Source organism: Vicugna pacos, chromosome 22 (genome assembly GCF_048564905.1).
Source record: "Vicugna pacos chromosome 22, VicPac4, whole genome shotgun sequence".
Classification (NCBI taxonomy): domain Eukaryota; kingdom Metazoa; phylum Chordata; class Mammalia; order Artiodactyla; family Camelidae; genus Vicugna; species Vicugna pacos.
This window is the reverse complement of record NC_133008.1, coordinates 6,629,824-6,650,070: the sequence shown is the minus strand read 5'-3', so window position 1 is coordinate 6,650,070 and position 20,247 is coordinate 6,629,824. Positions and strand designations below refer to the sequence as shown.

The following is a 20,247-nucleotide window of genomic DNA, read 5'->3' as shown; positions in this document are numbered from 1 at the left end:
AAATGGACATTAATTACAGCAGGTCATCAGCATACTAGCAAAGGCACTAAGGTCGTAAGTGCTTAACCAGATTCTCCCTCCTAGAAGAACGCCCTCCCCACCCCAACTTCAGGAGAGGTTCACCGACTTCCTCATTTTCCCTCCATAAAGCAGACCTGGGTTCAAAGACCCCGATTTAAGGATGCCCCAGACACTTGACTTTTAAAGATTTGTGAAGCTTCGGTCCTGCGTCTGGGGCAGAGGTGGGGGCTATTAATGTCAGAGAAAATACAAGCTCAGGATAAAATTAGGGTTAGATCAGTAAGCGACTGATAAAAGAGTTGAGAACTATTTAGACTGTAATGATGTAAACATTCAAAGAAAGATGACAAATATTTGGAACATCCATCAACACTCTCACGTCCTAAACTCTTGACAAGCAACCCTAATAAATCATGAATGTGGCCCCAGAATCCCATGCATTTCAACATGCCCAGCCACTAGGATGAATTTACCAGAGACGACAATTACATAAAAACCTAGTTGTGATCCCTGCTCTCACCTATTTTCTTGAAAACCTCCCCCACTGTTATTTAATGTGAATCTATGTTTCCCCTGCTTGAGCCTGGCCACTCTACTAAACAACTCTGTTCTTTCTTCTTTTGAGAATTTTCAAACCTTCAGAACAGTTTCAATACTACATGAATACTCATGCACTTTTCATTGAGATCTGTCAACTGGTAACACGTTAACTTTTTCGTGTGTATTTCTGAATCAATTGAGAGTAAACTGCAAACATCATGACATTTCCTCCTTAAATACTCCAGCATTATCTCCTAAGAACAAGGACACGATTCATTTGTAATGCTCAAGAAACTGAACTCTGCTACAACCCTGCTCTGCAACGTACAGCCCACAGTCGACCACCTCTGCCCGGAGAAGTGACTTTCAGAGCTGCTCAGGTGAGCCCAGCGCCCAGCGCCCAGGCAGGCCTTGCGGGCTCTGCGCTTGGCCGTCTCGTCTTCTTAGTCCCCTCCGATCTACAGCAGGTCGCTCAGTCACTTCCGTAAGTTCACGACATTGACCTTTCTGAGGAGTTCGGGCCACGTGTTTTAAAAATGTCCCTCAATCTGGATTTGTCTGATTGCTTCCTCATGCCCAGGTCTCCAAAGGGAACATTTCTGGCAGGAATGGGACGAGGGGGACGCGGTGTACCCCCACGGCGCTGCGCCAGGAAGCACGCGCTGGGCTTTCACTTCATCGGAGGGGGCGCATTTTATCACTTGGCTCACCTGGCACCTGCCGCTTTCCTCCACTATAAACGGATGCTTCTCTCTTTTTAATTAATATGCAATCTGTGGGGTGATGCTTTCAAAATATCCAGTTCCCCCACAAGCTTTCATGCAGTGCTCTTGGAACACGCTAATGCTCACCTGAACCGGTTACCACAGCAGTGTCTGCAAAATGGTGATTTTTCTAATGCTGTAATTTCTTCACCTTTTTGTAAAGTGGTTCTGTAATCAGAAGGATTAACATATTTTTCTACTTATCTTTTTTCCCATTAAATAAATAGAAATGTTGGGTGGGCAATTTTTCTGTAACCAACAGCCCTCCCCACCCCACACCTAGCAATTCTATTTTTTTCCCTTCTTTTTCAGTTTTCTTAGGTAGAATTATTACTGCACATACACATTATATTCTATTTTTTCAACTGGGAAAAAAGAATAAATGGAAAAATATAATAATACTGCTATAATCCTGACTACAAAATCAGTTTTCAGGAGGCAACAAAATTGACCTCAAAATTAACCTCCTTTGGGCTCTGAAGTCAGAATGTCTAGGTGCAAATTCCAGCGAGACACTTGACCTCTCTGAACTTGTTTCTTCTTTCAAAAAATGGTGTGTTACCTGCAGGCTTCATGGCAGATGCTCAGTAAACGCTACAGTTTCCCGAGCTAATCCTACTTGTGTTACTACTATTCATAGAAAGTAGAGGAAAGCATTCTCTGGAGGAAGCCAGAAAGCCCCTACCGCAGAACTCGGGGACTCCTGCTTCCTCTCTTTCATTCCTCCCATCACCTGGGGGAACACTCAGGCACCTGCTGATCAGTCTAGGCCTCCACGAGGATTCGAGCTGCAGCTCAGTGAGCCCGTGGCTGGGACGTATCAGGAACCACTCCTGGAAATGAAGACTCTCAGGACAAGCCCAGCTCAGCTGGGCAGCTGGCACCTTAACTATAAAGGCAGACGCCGGAAAAGAGCAAACGAACTGTCTGAGGCACCAGGTCACAAGAGGGGAAAGTGAACTGACGGTGAGCCTTTTCACTTTTGTACTCTAAGCTTACCTGTTTTGTTTTTTTTTTCTATTTTAGAAAATAGTATTCCTGTGGAAAACCCCACTTAGCACAGGATTCGAGCCTTAACAGATGAGCTCGTTTGTTAAGCTCAAATCAGCTGCCAATGTTTTAAGGAATGTTAGAACTCTCAGATCATTTGAGGAAATTTCCCATAAGAAAGATTTTGGGGATGCAGCATTCCCACACTGGCTGCCTGCACATCCGTTATTCCTGAAGAGTTCAATGACCTCTTTGTGCGTAAAGCACAGCACATACTTTAAGTGAAAGGGATTAAGACGTCCTTAAGTTCTAGAATGGCCGCTGCTGCGGGGACAGGCAGGTGTAAGTCAGAGAGTTTCTGTACCTCCCTCTCGGGCAGGCTGCACAGACTGGCCGAGCCCCGCGTGCCTGCGGGTCAATCTGCTCACTCGTGGTCCGAGGCCTTCACTCTCGCTTCCACTGACTAAATTTAAGTCCTTCTCAGATGCTTCTCTGCAATACGTTCACTTCACACCTAGTACCCATTCTTCTCTCACTGACTCCTTAAAGAAGTCAAGGGGGCAAAAAGATACGCTGCGTTCTTTCATGAAATGAATCCAGCAACAGTTCTGACAGACGTGGACGACAGGTTGTTACAAGTTTCCTGCTGAGATTTGTCAGTGGCTTTTTCTAAACACACATTTGTCGTGTCATTTCTCTGCTCACAGCCTTTGATGTGTCCCTTCTGTCAACTAAAAAAGTTCAAACTCCTTAACTTGACATTCAGGGCATTTTGGGAGCCAAATGGACACAAAGGTAACTGATAGTCACGTGATGATAAACACTTGTTATTGACCAAATGAAACTGTTGATCAAAGCGACGGAAATCCTGGCTCATGGGATCCAAGCAGAATGACAGAGTCAAGCATGGAGGAAGGTATCAGGAGAAAACACAGGGCTTGAACTGAAGGCTCAACAAAACCAAATGACAGGAGAGGGAGAGAAAGCAAAGAAGCAACAGACAGAGAACAGGACACTGGGGTTGAGACTCAAGAGATGTAAAAATTACAGGAGATAATGAGGCCCAGAGGGAGCGAGGCGTCCAGGGTCCTCACGAGGCAGAAAGGTCAAAGGCCCTGAGGGAAGAATTTTAGGTTCAGGGTGTTCACTTCCCATATGGATCCCAAAGTTGCTCAGGATGGTGGAAGGACGGTGCGCGGGTAAGCAAGCCAGGAGTCCAGGCCCCTGACAGCGACAGCAGGCAGGGGAGTGAAGGAGGCACACAGGGCGCGGAGTACGAGAACGAAGGTGACGTTCCGTCACTGTGGAGGTGCCCCGGTTTGAAAGCAGCGGTTCTCACGACCCCACCAGCACCACGGTATCCAGTCGATGCCTAGTAGGTTCACGACACTGACTAACGTGAAATTGTGCCGATGCCTGAATCTAACTCTCCCGCCACGAGGCTGACACCCAGGAGCTCAGTGTATGAGCCACCAGGCCATCCTAGGGCCACTCAATAATCCCGGACGACGCTGACCTGCAGACTGTCCTCAGGAAGAACAAGGGCTACTGAGCCCCTGCTCCTTCACTCCTTGGGCAGGAAGCTGGTCAGCCTCACACAAGCAGAGCAGGGGCTCAATGCCCAGCACCCCAATGTCAGTTTCTTTTTTCCCTTACGCTATCTCCTGCCCACATGCACTCATCAGATCATCTCTGTGATTTCCACATCATAAAAAACAGAAGACGGTAGGAGCAAAGACCAGCATGGGAAAGAAAGCCACTTTCTTCTTCCATGTAGGAAGGCAGAAAAGCAGGGAGGCAAAATTATTAGGAAGACATCACCAGACACCAGAGAGTCACCGAACTTTCAGGTAAGAGTTCTCAGGGGTCATCTTGAGCATACTATAGGAACCCTCTCTATACATTCCTGACTCTTTTAGGTAGCTGGTTCTATCCACAGGTAGTTTTAAGCATTAAATCGGTCTTTCTTAAAACTAAAACCTTGATTCCCAAATGCCAATTCATGACTCTCCGTTCTCTTCTCTGGAGAAGTACCACTGAATAAATAAACTGTATTTCACTGATTGTGTAAAATGCCATCATTACTGTACGTATCATGAAGGGAAGAAATCCCGTCAATAAACTGTAAAATGCCACCAAATATAAGAAACACTTCCAGAATCGATGAAAACTCCTCTTCCACACAACAGTCCTTCAGACAGTCAAAGACACCCTCCCTGGGGCTCCATTTCAGTCTCTTCTCCATACTGATTATTCCTAGAATCCCAAATAACCCACTTTTAAAAAAGTAACACTAACAAGTTGGAAATAAAATAAAACCTCTTTTCCTCCAGACCACTCAAGAGTAAGTTACTGGCATGATGCCACATCACCCCAAAGGTTACGTGTGTATTCTACAAACAAAGACTTACAAACAGCACAGCCACCGAAATCAGGAAATTAACACTGACACATGATTACTGTTTAATCTGAGAGGCCATTCACGTTTCCCCAATTTCCCAATAATGTCCTTTAGAGCAGTCCAGATCAGAACCGTGCGTTGCATTTAACAGTCACGTCTCACTAGTCTCCATCAGTCTGGAACAGTCTCTCAGACTTGGCTTGATGCTCGCAGCCTTGACACTTGTGAAGTCTACAGCCCAGTTACTTGCAGAATGCCCCTCCCTCTGGGTTCATCTGGCGTTTCCTCATGGCTAGGTTCAGGTTGTGCACCTCGGGCAGCAACATCACAGAAGTGACGCTGTGCTCTTCTTGGTGGCTACCGCCAGGTGGTACAGTTCTGACACGTCCTATTGTTGGTGAAGCTCACTTTGACCATCTGGTAAAAGTGATGGCCCCCAGGCATCTCCACTGATAAGCTATTCTTTTCCCTCTTAGTAATTATTAAGTATTCTGTGGGGAGGTACGCTGAGACTAGATAAATATTCCATCAGTATGAACTCATGGCTCCTCATTTATTTAATGGGCTGAAATACTTACTATCATTATTTATTTTGATGCTCAAATTCCAAATTGTGTTTGATAAAACATTGCTTATAGACTTTTTCCATCTTGTTCTTTTTTTGGATATTATTTTTCAATGTCTTGTTCAATTCTTTCAATAGAGCGAATACAATGCTTCCAATATCAGGAGCCGCATGAGACTAACATCTCCCTTCATCTGAACATTATGTTCACAGGGATACAGGCTAAGCCCTCAGCAGCTTTTAGCAGCCATGGCACACATTAGCGCACGCTGGGCTTACATGATTGAAGGTCCCCAGGAGTCCTCAACTTGAACTGTTACTTAAACTAGGTCTCCATAAACCCTTGTTACTAATTTTTTTGAACGCATGTGCAGGATGACTTAATGAATACCTTCCTTCTGTTGTTGTAAGTTCCAAGATCTACCTAGTTTTGTGTTATTTTCAAGTTAAGATACTTGTATTTATGTTTTCCTATAGGTTTTTGATAAAAAAATTTTAATGGTGGAAAAAGAAAAGTTAAGTACAGAGTTAGGCATTCTAGCAGGGAAGATTTTTTTTGTAATTAAAGCACCATCAGTTACAAGGTGTCAGTTTCTGGTGTACAGCACAATGTCCCTGTCATGCATATACATACATATATTCGTTTTCATATTTTTTCATTAAAGGTTATTACAAGATACTGAACATAGGTCTCTGTGCTATAGAGAGGAAACTTCTTAAAAAATCTGTTTTTATACATAGTGGCCAACATTTGTAAATCGGAAACTCCCATATTTATCCCTTTCCACTCCCTTTCCCCAGTAAACATAAGACTGTTTACTATGTCTGTGAGTGTCTTTCCATTTTGTAGATGAGTTCACAGTGCCCCCCCATTTTTTTAGATTCCACATATGAGTGATATCATACAGTATTCTTCCTTCTCTTTTCTTAGCCAGGGAAGATGCAAGCTGAGATGAAAGTAACTTACGTGAGCTTTCACACCAAGCACCAGCACTCCAAAGGCCTTACAATATGTTATTTACGTTCAAAAACTTCTAAGTCTGAGAGCTCAGTGAACTAGGAACAATTAAGAAAACGGATGGTAGGTGGTGGCAGCCAGGTTTCTCACTTTTGGAATGGGAGTTAACAGATAAGCAAAGGGAGAAAACTAGAATAATCCACGTGGTGACGGATTAGAGTCACAGACCTAGTGTGAACTCATGCTTAATACAGACACAGAAATATTTACAGGCATGTGTATATACAGCTATCTGTATACACACATGTATTTCCTTGCTCTGCCAACTAAGAAGGCCCAGAGCAACAAAACCTCAATAGTAACAAGATCACCTAACACCCAGAGCTTGGTTTCTCGTATCATTCTCCAACGGGCTCCTTGGAGAAATGGCTGATCCTAGAGCTAGGATAGGAAATACGTAAGAGACGAGCCTGGAGCACCTCAGAGCAACAGAAAGGAAGGAAGTGCTCAAAAAGCAAAACAAACAAGAAACCAAAAGCCCAACACCCATGGTAATATGTCAAAGGACACAGAAGTCAATTGAAAGAGTTCCCAAAGGCCAAAGCTGGAATAATTTGAGCAAAAAACCCAAGCAAAGTTGTATCATATTTCAAGACAAAGTATAAAATATCCATGCGTTCGTATTGATAAATGACTGGACACATTAACAGAGAAGAGACAAATCATCCACGCAGAATAATTCCAAGTCAACGTGTAATACTCCACCCTGAGAAGGGGAAGCCTGACTCCTCACTCCTGAAGTGCGGGCTGTGCACAGAGACCTCCTCCTGCAGAAAGCTGTGTGGAAGAGAGAGGAGGAACTTCACAGTACAGGAGCCTGACAAGCCGCCGGGTGGCCAAGGTTAACGTCAACAGTGGTCATTCGAGGTGATGGCACACATCGCTGATGTGATGCGATGAGAATGACACTTTACCTCTCTGGTCTTCCTCTCCAAAACCCACATCCTCAGTGTGATCGGGAACACCACATCAAACAAATCCCACTGAAGGACACTCTACAAAATACCTGAACAGAAGTCCTCAAAACTGTCATAGTCAAGAGGAGCCTAAGGAGATGGAATGACTCACTGTCCTGGACTATCCTGGATGGGATCCTAGCACTGAAGAAAGATGTCAGATAAAGACTAAGGAAATCTGAATAGAGTACGGACTTAAGTTAATAATACTGCACCAATGTGGGTTCATTAATTCTAACAAACCGACCATGCTAATACAGGATGTTAACAACAGGGGAGACTAAGTGTAGGGTCTATGGGAATTTTTTGTACTATCTTTGCAATTTTTCTGTAAATGTAAATCTGGTCTAAAAAAAGTTTATTAAAAAAAGCCTCATGCTACAAAAGGGAACAACTCATTCCATAAACGGAAATAACTCATCAGAAAAAAAAGTCTAGATAACAAAGAAACAACACTTTTAAAGTGCTGAAACCCAGAATTCCATATCAATGTCCTTGAAAAATGATGGCAAAAAAAGACACTTTCAGATAAGTGAATGATGAGAGAATTCATCACCAGCAGATCTGCACTGCAAGAAATGATTAAAAAAAAAATCTGAATTGAAAGGGAAATGACACCAGATGGAACTTGGAACTATAGAAAGAAATAAAGAACACCAGAAATGCTAATCTGTGGGTAAATACAAAAGCCTATCACCTTTTCCTTCATCGGTTTTGCTGTTCCCATTACCTTCTCCAACAAAGGGTCTCTTCTCATGCCTCTTATAAAGGATCCATGGACTTCGAGTCTGACAGTGGGTCTTAATAGGGGCAGAAGAGCCCTCCTAGGCAGTCTGCCTACAAACTCTGGGGAAGGATTTCACAGTGCTGCAAACATGGAGGGAGCCCCTGGCATTTAGCAGGCATGGGCCTGGGGGCTAAGTATTCCGTAACACAGAGGACAGTCCTGTAGAGCAAAGAATGATCCTGCCCCAATATCCCTCACACCCTCCCCCTTGAAAACCCTCAACTCAAGAACCTCGGGAGGCCTCATGGAGCCTCCTCGGGCCTCTCACACACACAGCCAGGCTGTATCATCTCCCTCAGCAGCTGTGCTCCTGGGACGAGCTCTGAGCCTGCAACTGTGAGTCCAGGTCATCAAAGTAAGAACAGCTATCAAGTAAAGAATGTCTTCCGTCCTGTAACCGATGGAACTGAGTTCTAAGCCAGTATTCTAAACCCATGCAGACCCTTTACATGACTTTAGCGTCCTCCTCTTCAGCCACTGGAGAGAAGGGATAAGCACAAGCAAGACAGAAAGGTAAATCGATTGCTGAGTCCAAGCAACCTGCTCAGGGCACTGAGCCTGCAACGGCTGAGCGGGACAGCAAGGCCGGGAGGCGGCCTGCCCCAAGTGTCCGGCACAGGGAGGGCTCCCCACTTCCACTTAGGGTTCAGAGAAGGAAAGGAAACATTTAAGCACACGGAGAAGTTTTAAATCAGAATCATCAGCAGTCATTTTTTTTTAAAAGCTATTATTTAAAAAAAGCTACTGCTTACTTGTTTCAGTTTTAGCCTTTTCTTGATAATCATGAATTTCTGAAAAAGTGTATGGGTCATATGGAAGATACAGAAGAGAGATTTACAAACTCAGGCAAAAAGATACATACAATTAAAACTCTATTTCCTGCCATGGCAGTACATTTAAACTGCAGGCTCAACCTTTGCCGAGGTAATTAAATCCATATTTAATCAGAACCTAAAAACTTTAAACAGTTATAACAATAGTATGACTATTATATTATTCATTTTCTTGATGGGCTTTTAGAATGAAATAACAGGTTTGCAATAAGTGGCCCAAAGTATGGATATTTAAAGATATTTTGCAATGTGACGCATCTTTGTTTTCATAGTGGGACCTTTTAATATTCACAAAGTGAATATTCTGTATTTTACAGAAGTGTGATATTTTTCTTTTGATTGCTAAATAATAAATACAGAGCTATATGTTTTTTTAAAAAAGAGAATACAGTGGAAAAACGGTGAAGTTATTGAACTAATTCTATTCAACCAGCTAAAGGAATAGTAAGAAACATCTGACACTGCTAACTGACATAAAGATAGAAAAGCAACATTATTATTTGGTTCCATGTTTATCTAAATTACCTCATTGTCCTATTAAGAATGAAAAGGATGTCCACAGACATACAAATAAAACTACAGAAGAGATCTCCAACTTGACAATGATCTGACACAATTTATGACTGTTAAACAGTAAAGTCTTTATCAATTTTTAAAAACCAGAAAAATAAATCCTTAACTTTCAGACAAATGTGCATTATTTTAAACTATGCAAGAGCCCATAACTTCCCCTTTATACTACCACATATCCGCTGACTACATTACAAAGAATGTATTCTGCTAACTAGAGGTAACAAATAAAACCACAAATTGAGCGGTCTTTCCTGTCAATGATGTCACGGACATTGCGCCGGGAAAACATGTCCTTCAGTCACCAGATGAAGGGCATTCATTAGAACAAACAGGAGCAGGCTCTTGAAGCATTGTTGACAAAGCAGAAAATAAAATACCTACAACTAACAATGTGGAATTTAAAAATTAGTTATAAAATATATCCTTAAATGCAAAGAAAGCTTAACAAAGCTAAAGTGTCTGCACAAAATCATTTCCATGCAGCACATACTTATTTTGTTCAAGGTATTCTGCTCTATGACTACCGCAGAGAATAGAAAGATGAGGCACAAATTTTAACTTCCAGAAGTGTGCAGTCTTCTCTCTGCTGCCAGTTAAGCATGCAAATAATGACAACATAAAAGCAAAAGGGACAGTACTGTCAAAGAGGTACAAAAAGGCACTGTGAAGACTGCAGGGGCCTTGAGTTCATTTTCCCTCATGTTTTCAGTAGGAAGAAATCAGTAAGGAATGATTAGGTCCAAAATTTCAAAAAGTTTTTTCTCCCCTCTAACACAACTGAGGAGAGCAGACTGGCACCCGCTCTGAGACCTAAGCAGCAAAACCACTGTCTGGAATCCAGTGTTCCCACATCGAGGTTCTGCAAAATCATACTGCCCCTTGATTTCCTTCTGGTTTCCCTGAAGAAATAAAAAGTAATCTCTGGATACTGAAAATCTTTCTATTTTATTCTTTGTGCTTTTCTTTAGTTTCGGTCTGTCTACAATGAGCATGTGTTACTTCTGCAATTTGGGAAGCATATTTGAGTTCTAAAAGGCTTAATTTGAAGGGAAGAAAAAAAAAGTCACAGATCAATAAAATATAAATCCGTCTATATTATTCCATCAAAATACAAGGGTATCAATAACCCTCCATTAGGGTGAGCAGATCTTTGCAAGATAACTGTCTAAAATTGATTATTGAAATATTAACTATATGATTACAAAGTTAATTCATTAAAGATAAATTTCATTAATCTTAAAATTTTTATGAATGCAGAATTAAACTTTATCCAGGTTTCAACTTAAGAAACAGACTGATGAACTGAAAGAGTATCAAAAACCCTGTATCTAAGCCTCTCTCCTCCTGGCCCCTACCTGCCGCAGTCTCCCAGTCTGCTAAGGTGGGAGAGCATCCACCCCATACATAGTTATGGTGAGGACTGTCTAAGAAAATACATAAAAAAGGGGCCCCTGCACATCACATGTCACCAGGGAAACACAAGTTAAAACAACCTATTACAATGGCCACAATACAAAAGCTGACACCACCAAATGCTGGTGAGGATGTGGAGCAACAGGAACTCTCGCTCACTGCTGGTGGGAGTGCAGAATGGTACAGCCACTCTGGAAGACAGTTTGACAGTTTCTTACAAAATTAAACATCCTCTTACCATACAACTCGGCAAACATGCTCCTTGGTATTTACCCAAAAGAGTCAAAAACGTATGTCCACACAAAACCTGCACGTGGATGTTTATAGCAGCTTTATTCATAACTGCCAAAACCTGGAAGCAAGCAAGGTGTCCTTCAGTAGACGATGGGATAAATAAACTGGTACATTCAGACAATCAGCACTCAAAAGAAATGAGCCATCAGTCATGGAAAAGACAGGGAGGAAACCTAAATGTATACTACTAAGTGAAAAAGCCAGCCTGAAAAAAGCCCAGGTTCTGCTGGGAACCTAAAATTGGTCTTAAGAAGTCTATTAAAAACCAAAAATGCTCACAGCCCAGGGCCTGCCGTATATACAATAAGTGCTCAACAAACTCTAACTATTGTTATTAAAAGTTACATTGGAAATATCCTAAATGCTTCCACAAGCAATGAAGAAATATTACTACTCTTATAATAATAATTACTAAGTCAGTTTCAACATCTACCCTGACAAGATGAAAAGCACCGCTCTCAAGCAGGCAGTCCCTAAGAACCCACGACACACCTTGGATGAGTGACTCTAAATCTATATTATTTTTCAAAGTTATCAAGTGAAATACAGAAATGTAAAATGAGTAAGGATTCAATCACAGCCAGTTAATTAGTTCAAGTTTTTCAGGCTCTTATGGTCATTACTCAAAAAAAAAAATAAAAAAGCACAACGAAAGGGAAAAATATATGAGACTCAACAAACAGTAATACCAAAAACAAATATAATCATAGAATAATGTTGGAAATGATACGGTTTCAGCAGAGGTAGAATGCCTACCTATAAAGCAATGATTTCTAGGAGGAAAAACAAAATGTAGCATCTCCTTTTCCGGTTTACCTGGATGAGTCATGGTGACTGGCTCCTCTTTGGATTTATTATTGTAGATGACTACAGCCACCGCATTGTGGAAAGCGGCCCGCGATATTTTCTCTTTAAACGTGCAGTTTCCCCTCTGCAGCAAGGCAATCCACTGTTTGATGTTGGGAGGGACAAAGAACCGTGTTTGAGGATCACAGCCCAGATGATCAGCAACTAAACAGATGAAAAGGGGGGTAAAAAACACAGACATTAGTTTTTTCTCAAGTAAAGATAAAAAAATCAATCAAGCCTTCATCAAAGCGCTCAACTGCTCTCTGCATACTACACAGCTCTCAAGCACTTCCTGCTGCTCGCTACCAGCAGAGCGATAAAATACATCCACAGAGGACAGTGCAGTGACTCTGAATCCATATCTGCACAAGGAGAGAGATGCTCCATTAAAATGTTACCTGCAATGCAAACTGAAAGAGTGAAAAACTGTCTGACTTTATAGATTTACAAAAATATCAAAGAGTGATAAAATCCAGTGTAGGTTGGTGGGGACGAGGAAGAGAAGGCAAGCATGGAGAACTGCCCAGAAACCCAAGTGACTGACGTCCCCTGACTTCTGCTCACTCATTTGCACTTACTCATCTCTTGATCCCCACCTCCCACCATTGCCACAAGGAGACTGACTCTGCTTGGGGTAAACAAGGAAGGCAAACTCATCTTTGGTTCAGTTGTCAAGTGGTATTGTTGAAATTCAGATATGACTGAACAAATTTCTAAGAGTCTAAGGAAATTAGAGAAGTCCAGATCGCTGTCTGGAAGCTTAAATTAGCCAGAATAACATGAACCTAGAATCAACAGATTACTCCTCTAATTCATATTTACTGACACATATTGCTCTACAATTCTACTTTAGGATACATATTTAACTATATCCACTTGTGTTACCAGACACACAAAGACACCAAAACTATCCCTTGGGACAACAAATTACATGGTCACCATCCTATATTTGGAGGGACAGTTTGTTTCAAGTACACTTAAATTTGTCAGGGCAAGCGCCTCGATTTTTGATTCTGCAAATTTGGTAACCGTAGCTCCGGCACTCAGCAAGTCATAGGAAGCCGCCCCTGGCTGCTCTTTCCACTCCCCATCCTCACAATTGTAACAAGTCAAAATGAAAAGGGAAGGGCGGTTCAGAAGGGGGACGAAAGTCAAAATGTTATTCTGAAGACGGTGGGCACGTGGTGCCAGAGGACGGTGGGCCCGAGCCTCCTGGAGCCCGTCACTGCCAGCACTTCCAGGGCTAGCCGGAGGGAGGAAGAGGAACACTCCACAAAAGGGTGTTACTAGATGCAAATTAACAACAAAAATATTAAATAAACACTAATCAATAATAAAGTATATGAAAAGATAACACCAGTGGGGCAATGGTTGCTTTTTACACCCCTGGAAGCACACTGCTTGGCAAAAGAAATGAAACATTTAGACTACTTAAACTATAAAACACAGAGGTGCCCCTAACTGCAGAGAAATGTTACATCTATCTTTCCCACTTCAATAATACCTTTCCCCCAATTCTCTTACTATCGTGGTGATGGATGGATGGCAATGAAAGCGTACTTGCTACCAGAGGTCTGCTAATACATCGTAAGTGGGGGATGAACGATTTCACAATTTGTCATGATTGTCGACAACTCTGACTCATTCTTTTCCTTAAACAGTTTCTTCACTCTGAAACTTTAGTCCCTTCTCAGTCGAATTAAATAGAAAAAAAGCCTATGTCATGATTCTAGTAGTCAACTATTGACAGACACGGCATAACGAAACTTTGAAATCCTGAAACAGACTGTTTACTTTCAATAGTTTCTGTTTCACAGATAATTATGCTGTTTGAAAACATAAACATTTAGGCAATGTGATATGATAACCTCACTGCCTTGGGAAAACTTTCAAGAATATATAGAGATCTGTACACTTGTCTTCTGTGAAACACTCACTCATTTTCCTGTGACTTATCCTGTCCCCCCATGATTCCTTAAACGTTCATGGTATAGTAAAGAGAAAACAACACAGTTAACGGAATCAGCAAGACCTGGAATTTAAACTCTAGACCATCCGAGCAACCGTCATTTTTCTGATCTTCAATTTTTTCACTAATTTATAAAGACTGAAATACAGTTCTTACCTAACCAGGGCTATAAACGTTAAAAAGTCTATAATATTCCTCTACCCTTGGAGAGCATGAAAAATGAACTCTCCTGTCCTTAGTTTTCTCAGTGTCGTCCTACCTTGTCCGAGTGATCCAGTTTGGTGCCATGGGGACTTCTGCACTCATGTGTGTGAAATCTACCCCAGCCCAGCAGCACACACCCGCCCCACATCCCTGGCTCCTAACAGCTACCACTCCCAAGTTTCATTCTCTCTCTGTTGCTGTGACAGTATCACTGTCCACTTAGAAGAACAACAGTTCACTAACAGTCATAATGTCTGAGACTGAAAAGACACACCATGGGGTGCAACCACAAAGCAAAATCTATCAAACACACTGAAAGCTAACTTTAAAATTCTCCTAAAGGAATCCCCACCCACTAAGAACAGATTCTGAGAGCAACTGCATCATCAAAGCAAATTCCAACAACAGACTGGCATGAGCAAAAGAATGTTCCTGTTCCCCTCAACTGACCCAAATCATCATTCACAGGTCTCTGAAAACATGTGTATCAGTAAGAACATTATACACAATAAAAGAAATTCAAGTTCCTGCTCAAGGAGGTAGTTTTCATTTTTCAGAAAAAGAAAGTAAGGGGTTTTCATAACCAATACCGTATTATGCTGTTCTATCTATCTATTCTTTCCCATAATTAAGAAAAACTTGAACAATGAAAATAATGTTAACAGCTCTAAAACAACTTCCCAAGAGGACTGATAACTGTGATTTAGTGGTACTATTTCAAAATTTAATACCAGTTGCTTATACTTGAAGCAATTTATTCAGTGAAGACAGTAGTATGGCATAAAAGATCTGTGTAATTATGAACCACTAAAATTTTTTTCATTAAAAATCACAATGAAAATGTGAAATTATAGGTGATATAAAATATTAAAGTATTTTACAATTTTATTTGTCAATCACACCTCAGTAATTCTGAAAACATTGTATATTACAGAAAAACTTAACTTCAATTTCTTTCTATATGGCCTTTCTTGATGAGTCCAGAAATAGTAACGAGACTTTTATTTACTCCTTGACAAGAACCAAACAATTCTGTACAGGAACAATTATGGAATCCTCATCTGAATGAATATTAACTTACATGCCCAGCAACATACTGAATACCAGAGAAATACAATGGAACCAAAAACGTTGGTCTTGAATCTTCAAGAACCTCTACATGTATCAATGGGACACGCCTAGCACAGAAATTAAATAGCAACAAGGTAGTTTAAAGTGCCAATATGAAGAGTGCTTAGAATTTACAAAAGGAAGGAGAAGGGTATATAGCTCAAGTGGTAAAAGCACATGCTTAGTATGCACAAGGTCCTGGGTTCAATCCCCAGTACCTCCTCTAAAAGTAAATAAATAAGCCTAATTACCACTCCCCCCCCAAAAAAACTTAAAAAGATAAATTAAAAATTAAAAAGAGGATACTATAGTTTAAGAGAAATTTAGGAAAGGAAAAGAGCAACATAATGGTAAAGATTTAAGGAAGTTGGCAGTTAAAGCCCTTGAAAACTGCTCAGGCAGAAAGGAGGGGGTGCAGAAGTGACTAGCATAAGAAAACAGAACAAAGATAAAGCACTTCTCTCAAATTCTTGTGAAAATCAAATAAAATGATACATGATTGAAACTAAAACCCTATACAAATTCAAAATAAGCAAGCTCTTAAAAGAAGATCCCACCTGTAACGGGAAAAGAGGAAGAATACTCTGGCACAAAGGAAAGGCAAATGTTTAAAGGGTTCTGTAAGTAAGTGAGTAAATAAAACCTCCCCTCCTCACCCCAGAGCAGCCTGAAGCTCTTCATTTTGTTATTTTTTATTAAAAAAAATTTTTTAATTGAAGTAGTCAGTTTACAATGTTAATTTCTGGTGTATGGCATAATGCTTCAGTCATACATATATTTCTTTTCATATTCTTTTCCATTATAGGTGACTACAAGATACTCAATACAGTTCCCTGTGCTATACAGTAGAAACTTGTCATTTACCTATTTCATATATATAGTAAGTATCTGCAAATCTCGAACTCCCAATTTATCCCTTCCCACCCTACCCTGGTAACCATAAGTTTGTTTTCTATGTCTGTTGAGTCTCTATTCTGTAAACAGGTTTATTTGTGTCCTTTTTTTGGTTAAGATTCCACATACAAGTGATATCATATGGTATTCTTTCTTTCTCCTGGCTTACTTCACTTAGAATGATGATCTCCAGGCCCATCCATGCTGCAGCAAATGGCATTATTTTAACATTTTTAATGGCTGAGTAGTATTCCATTGTATAAATACACCATAACTTCTTTATCCAGTCAGTTGATGGACATTAGGCTGTTTCCATGACTTGGCTATTGTAAACAGTGTGAAGCTCTCTACTCTGATCCATTTCACTTAATAAGACCCCATTTCTTAAAAATGCCAACATCCCATCTAGTAAGCAGTGATCCCCATATGTTGTGGTGTGGGTAATGTTTCCTTCCATGCCCTGAGCCACGTGGGGCTGGGGCACTGACGGAAGGTCAGTGGCTTCTCTAGGCACACAGTGTAGTTGCCCTAGTGTGACTCTTGCTCCCAGAGGCTGTGTATCTCGCTTCCTCCACTTGAAATGCCAGTCCTACCACTCCTTTGCTGACTACCTCCTAAGCCTCAGAGTTATGCTAAACTATCTTTTCTGGAACGCCTTCCCAGTCTTCTAAGGCTGAGTTGGGTACTTTACTCGTGTTTCCATGGCACCTTGAGATTACATCTATTTTAGCATTTATCATACTATATGTGTAACTGGTTCTTTGCTCTGAGTCTCTGCTAGGGCGTGAGACCTAGCATGTCCTCCAACATCTCTGACATACAGTAAGTGCTTAATTTACCTGCTGAAGGGAGTAAGAGGGTGACAGTGGGAGATTAAGCAAGAATTGATATACAGAAAAGGCTTGTGCCAGGGACCTCTCTGTTTCCTGTGGTAATGTTCTGACACGTAATGTTCTGTCAGCTGTTTCCTACAAAAGAAGTAAAAATAAAAATGGGCCTAACTAGTTACCCTAAATTTAGATGTTTCCATTGTCAAGTACATTCTGATACTTGCTTTCCTATTTTCACATTAAATTGTAATCTCTTTCATCTTTAGATTTCTTGCTTCCACCTTGTCTTTATTTTCTGTTTGTTACATTTTAATTTTATGATTCAAAGGAAAAAAACACAATTCTTTATTTTTGTTCCCAACTTCTTAATTTTATATGTTCAGCCACTGGACTTAAGTGTCCAGCTTTCATCCCTTCATCTAGTTCCATGGATAAACTTGATTCTCTTACTATTTCTACATTTTCACTTAAATCTAAACATCTGATTTCTTTTTATTACTTTACCGTCATCAGTTGTTTCATCTTGTTGAAAATGTTTACTCTTCCTCTTAATTTTCTGTTAACCTATTTGTAAATTTCAATTTCCCTCTTAACTTTGTATCCATTTTTTAATCCCTCTCCCCACCCCAGATATTTGTTACATTTTTTAATGGCAGAATTTATTATCATTATCACCTGCAAAAATGATCTAGACTGTCCTGATTTCTCAGGGACCTGTTTTCATGATCATTCCCTGTTTTTCTTTCCCTCTCATTTTAACCTGGTCGTTTCCTCCATCTTAAAAATAAAGAAGGAAAAAGATCTCTCAGAAGACCCCCTTTACTCTGCTGTTGTCGTAAGTTGCCTGTATTCATTATTCTCATCTCCTCGGTGTCCACCCATTAATCATCATATTTTTTTTTAATTGAAGTACAGTCAATTACAATGTGTCTATCTCCAGTGTACAGTACAACATCCCAGTCATGGATATACAAATACTCATTTTCATATATTTTTTCATTAAAGGTTATTACAAGATATTGAACATAGTTCTGTGCTATACAAAAGAAACTTTAAAAAAATCTATTTTTATATACAGTGACTAACATTTGTAAATCTCAAACTCCCAAATTTATACCCTCCCACCACCTTTCCCTGTTAACCATAAGATTGTTTACTAAGTCTGCGAGTCTGTTTCTGTTTTGTAGATGAGTTTACAGTGTCCTTTTTTTTTTTAGATACCACATATGAGTGGTATCACATGGTATTTTTCTTTCTCTTTCTGGCTTATTTCACTTAGAATGACGCTCTCTAGGTCCATCCATGTTGCTGCAAATGGCATTATTTTAGTCTTTTGTATGCTCATCACATTTTAATCTCCGCATCCAGCCTCTCCACTGAAAGAGCTCTAAAAGGCACCAATAACCTCAGTGTGGCTACATCCCAGGACACTAAAAAAATCTTAATCCTCCTCCAAATTGACCTCTCTGCAACCTCTGCCCCAGCTGAACATCCTCCTCTCTTGGCTCCCAGAGCCCTCATCCTCCTGGCTTTCCTCCTCCTCCTCAACAGCCCTCCTTCCTAGTCTTCCTGACTGACTCCTCTCCCTCCACCAGATTCTTCACCGCTGATGCTCCTGAGCCCTCAAACCATCTGGACGCAGGCCTGATACTCTCCAGAGCTAGAATTCTCTCTACGTGGAGGGCAGACTTTTTTACTTACTGGAACAACGATGCTTACTGACTTCTCATACCAATCAGCCCTTTTCTGAGAAACGATTCTTCAAACTTTACTTATATAAATCCACAGTTCCCAACACATACAACTAAATTAGAATGCTAAGACTCAAGAGAGAAATACGGAAAGTTCCACACAGGGAGGAGAGTCACTCCCTCCCGTTCTGCGCAGAGACTGGTCTTGGCCTTGGTGAGCTCACAGATATTCTGGTATGTTTTTCCTGGTTCACGTGGAAGGAGGCATGGGAGGCACAGGCAAGGGTAAGGCAGTCACTCTCCAATGTGTGTGTTTTCTGCCTGCTCTGCCCCATTTCCAGGCAAGGCCATGGGATCAACTTGGGGTCTGAGGTAGATTCTATTAGCTGCCCCCCAAAAAACCCCACCCCCAAACCAAAGACCTTATTTAATTCAGGCATCACTTCTACACAGTCATATGCTTCAAGTGACACCTACTTGAGCCTCTGAGGGTGAAGGCAGACAGACCAAGATGAGCCACACAAAAGTAACATATGAAGGCGAGGCCACAGGACGTGAATCAGGAAACCTGTGACTCCAGCTGCTGCTGGCAGCCATTTTACGGTGAAGAGGGGCTCAATCTTTGGGTAAAGTTGAAACTCTGATGGAAGGGACAAGATCGTTGGTAACATGCCAACTGTTGAATCCTTGAAGCCTGGAGGTGGCCCTGCCTTGGAGCTTCCAGTTCTGAGACGGGATTAACGTCCTCCTTACTTGCAATCAGTCTAAGCAGGGATCTGTTACTTGGAGCACCCATGCTCTCGTGAGAGTCAAGCGGCAATGCTCGAACTGGGGCTTTCTCCCAGCTGAGGGGCACTCTTAGCCCACCAGGATCCACACCTGGCAACTCAAGCCCACCAGGACGGTCGGACCTAGGGGGAAAGCTTCCTGGGAAAGTCCCGACACAGGGAGGCAGCTGTGACGCCAGTGCTTTGCCTCCCTCCCACACCTGAGCAGAGTGGTAATTATCCAGGAGAGGACAGCTTCACTTGAAGACTAACATCCAGAGCAAGGGTTTGTGACAAGGATCCACGGCTAGAATCCAGGACGCCAGGGAAATCGTCTTTTCTTTCACTAAACACTAACTGAAATCTAGCGTTTTCATCTATCAATGGAGACAAAAAGACATCTATAATTTGTAATTAATAGCAATTGCATTGATTTTTGCATATATCACAAAATACTAGTAATTAAAGTTATTTAATCCAGCCCTAGAGCTTGTTACTTTATATGTTAAAAAAAAGCACACATATTACTATGTCACGAATATTTTGAATACACTGATACTTGTGTTTCAGGATACTTGGTTTCCTTTAATCTCATTTACTTTTGTACTCATCACTATTCTGAGAAGCAGCCCACAGGTTTTTCACTAGACTGCAGAAGGGAGTCTCACCTGCCTGGTTTAGTTTGTTTAACGTACACATTCGGATCAGTTGTCACTAGTTTGTTCTTACTATTCTCAAGCTCCTTTACACTTCTCTCCTCCTCTTCTCTGCTTCTGAA

At 41.2% G+C, this 20,247-nt stretch overlaps 1 protein-coding gene across 2 annotated transcripts in view; it reads right to left on the bottom strand.

Moving 5' to 3' along the window:
- The window catches only part of RNF130 (ring finger protein 130), a 91,068-nt gene that overhangs the window by 48,383 nt on the left and 22,438 nt on the right, over window positions 1-20,247 (bottom strand). For both annotated transcript variants that reach the window (XM_072947105.1, XM_072947104.1), the window contains exon 2: window positions 11,972-12,166. In XM_072947105.1, coding sequence (XP_072803206.1) covers window positions 11,972-12,166 — 195 coding nt within the window. The remainder of the gene's footprint in view (window positions 1-11,971; window positions 12,167-20,247) is intronic.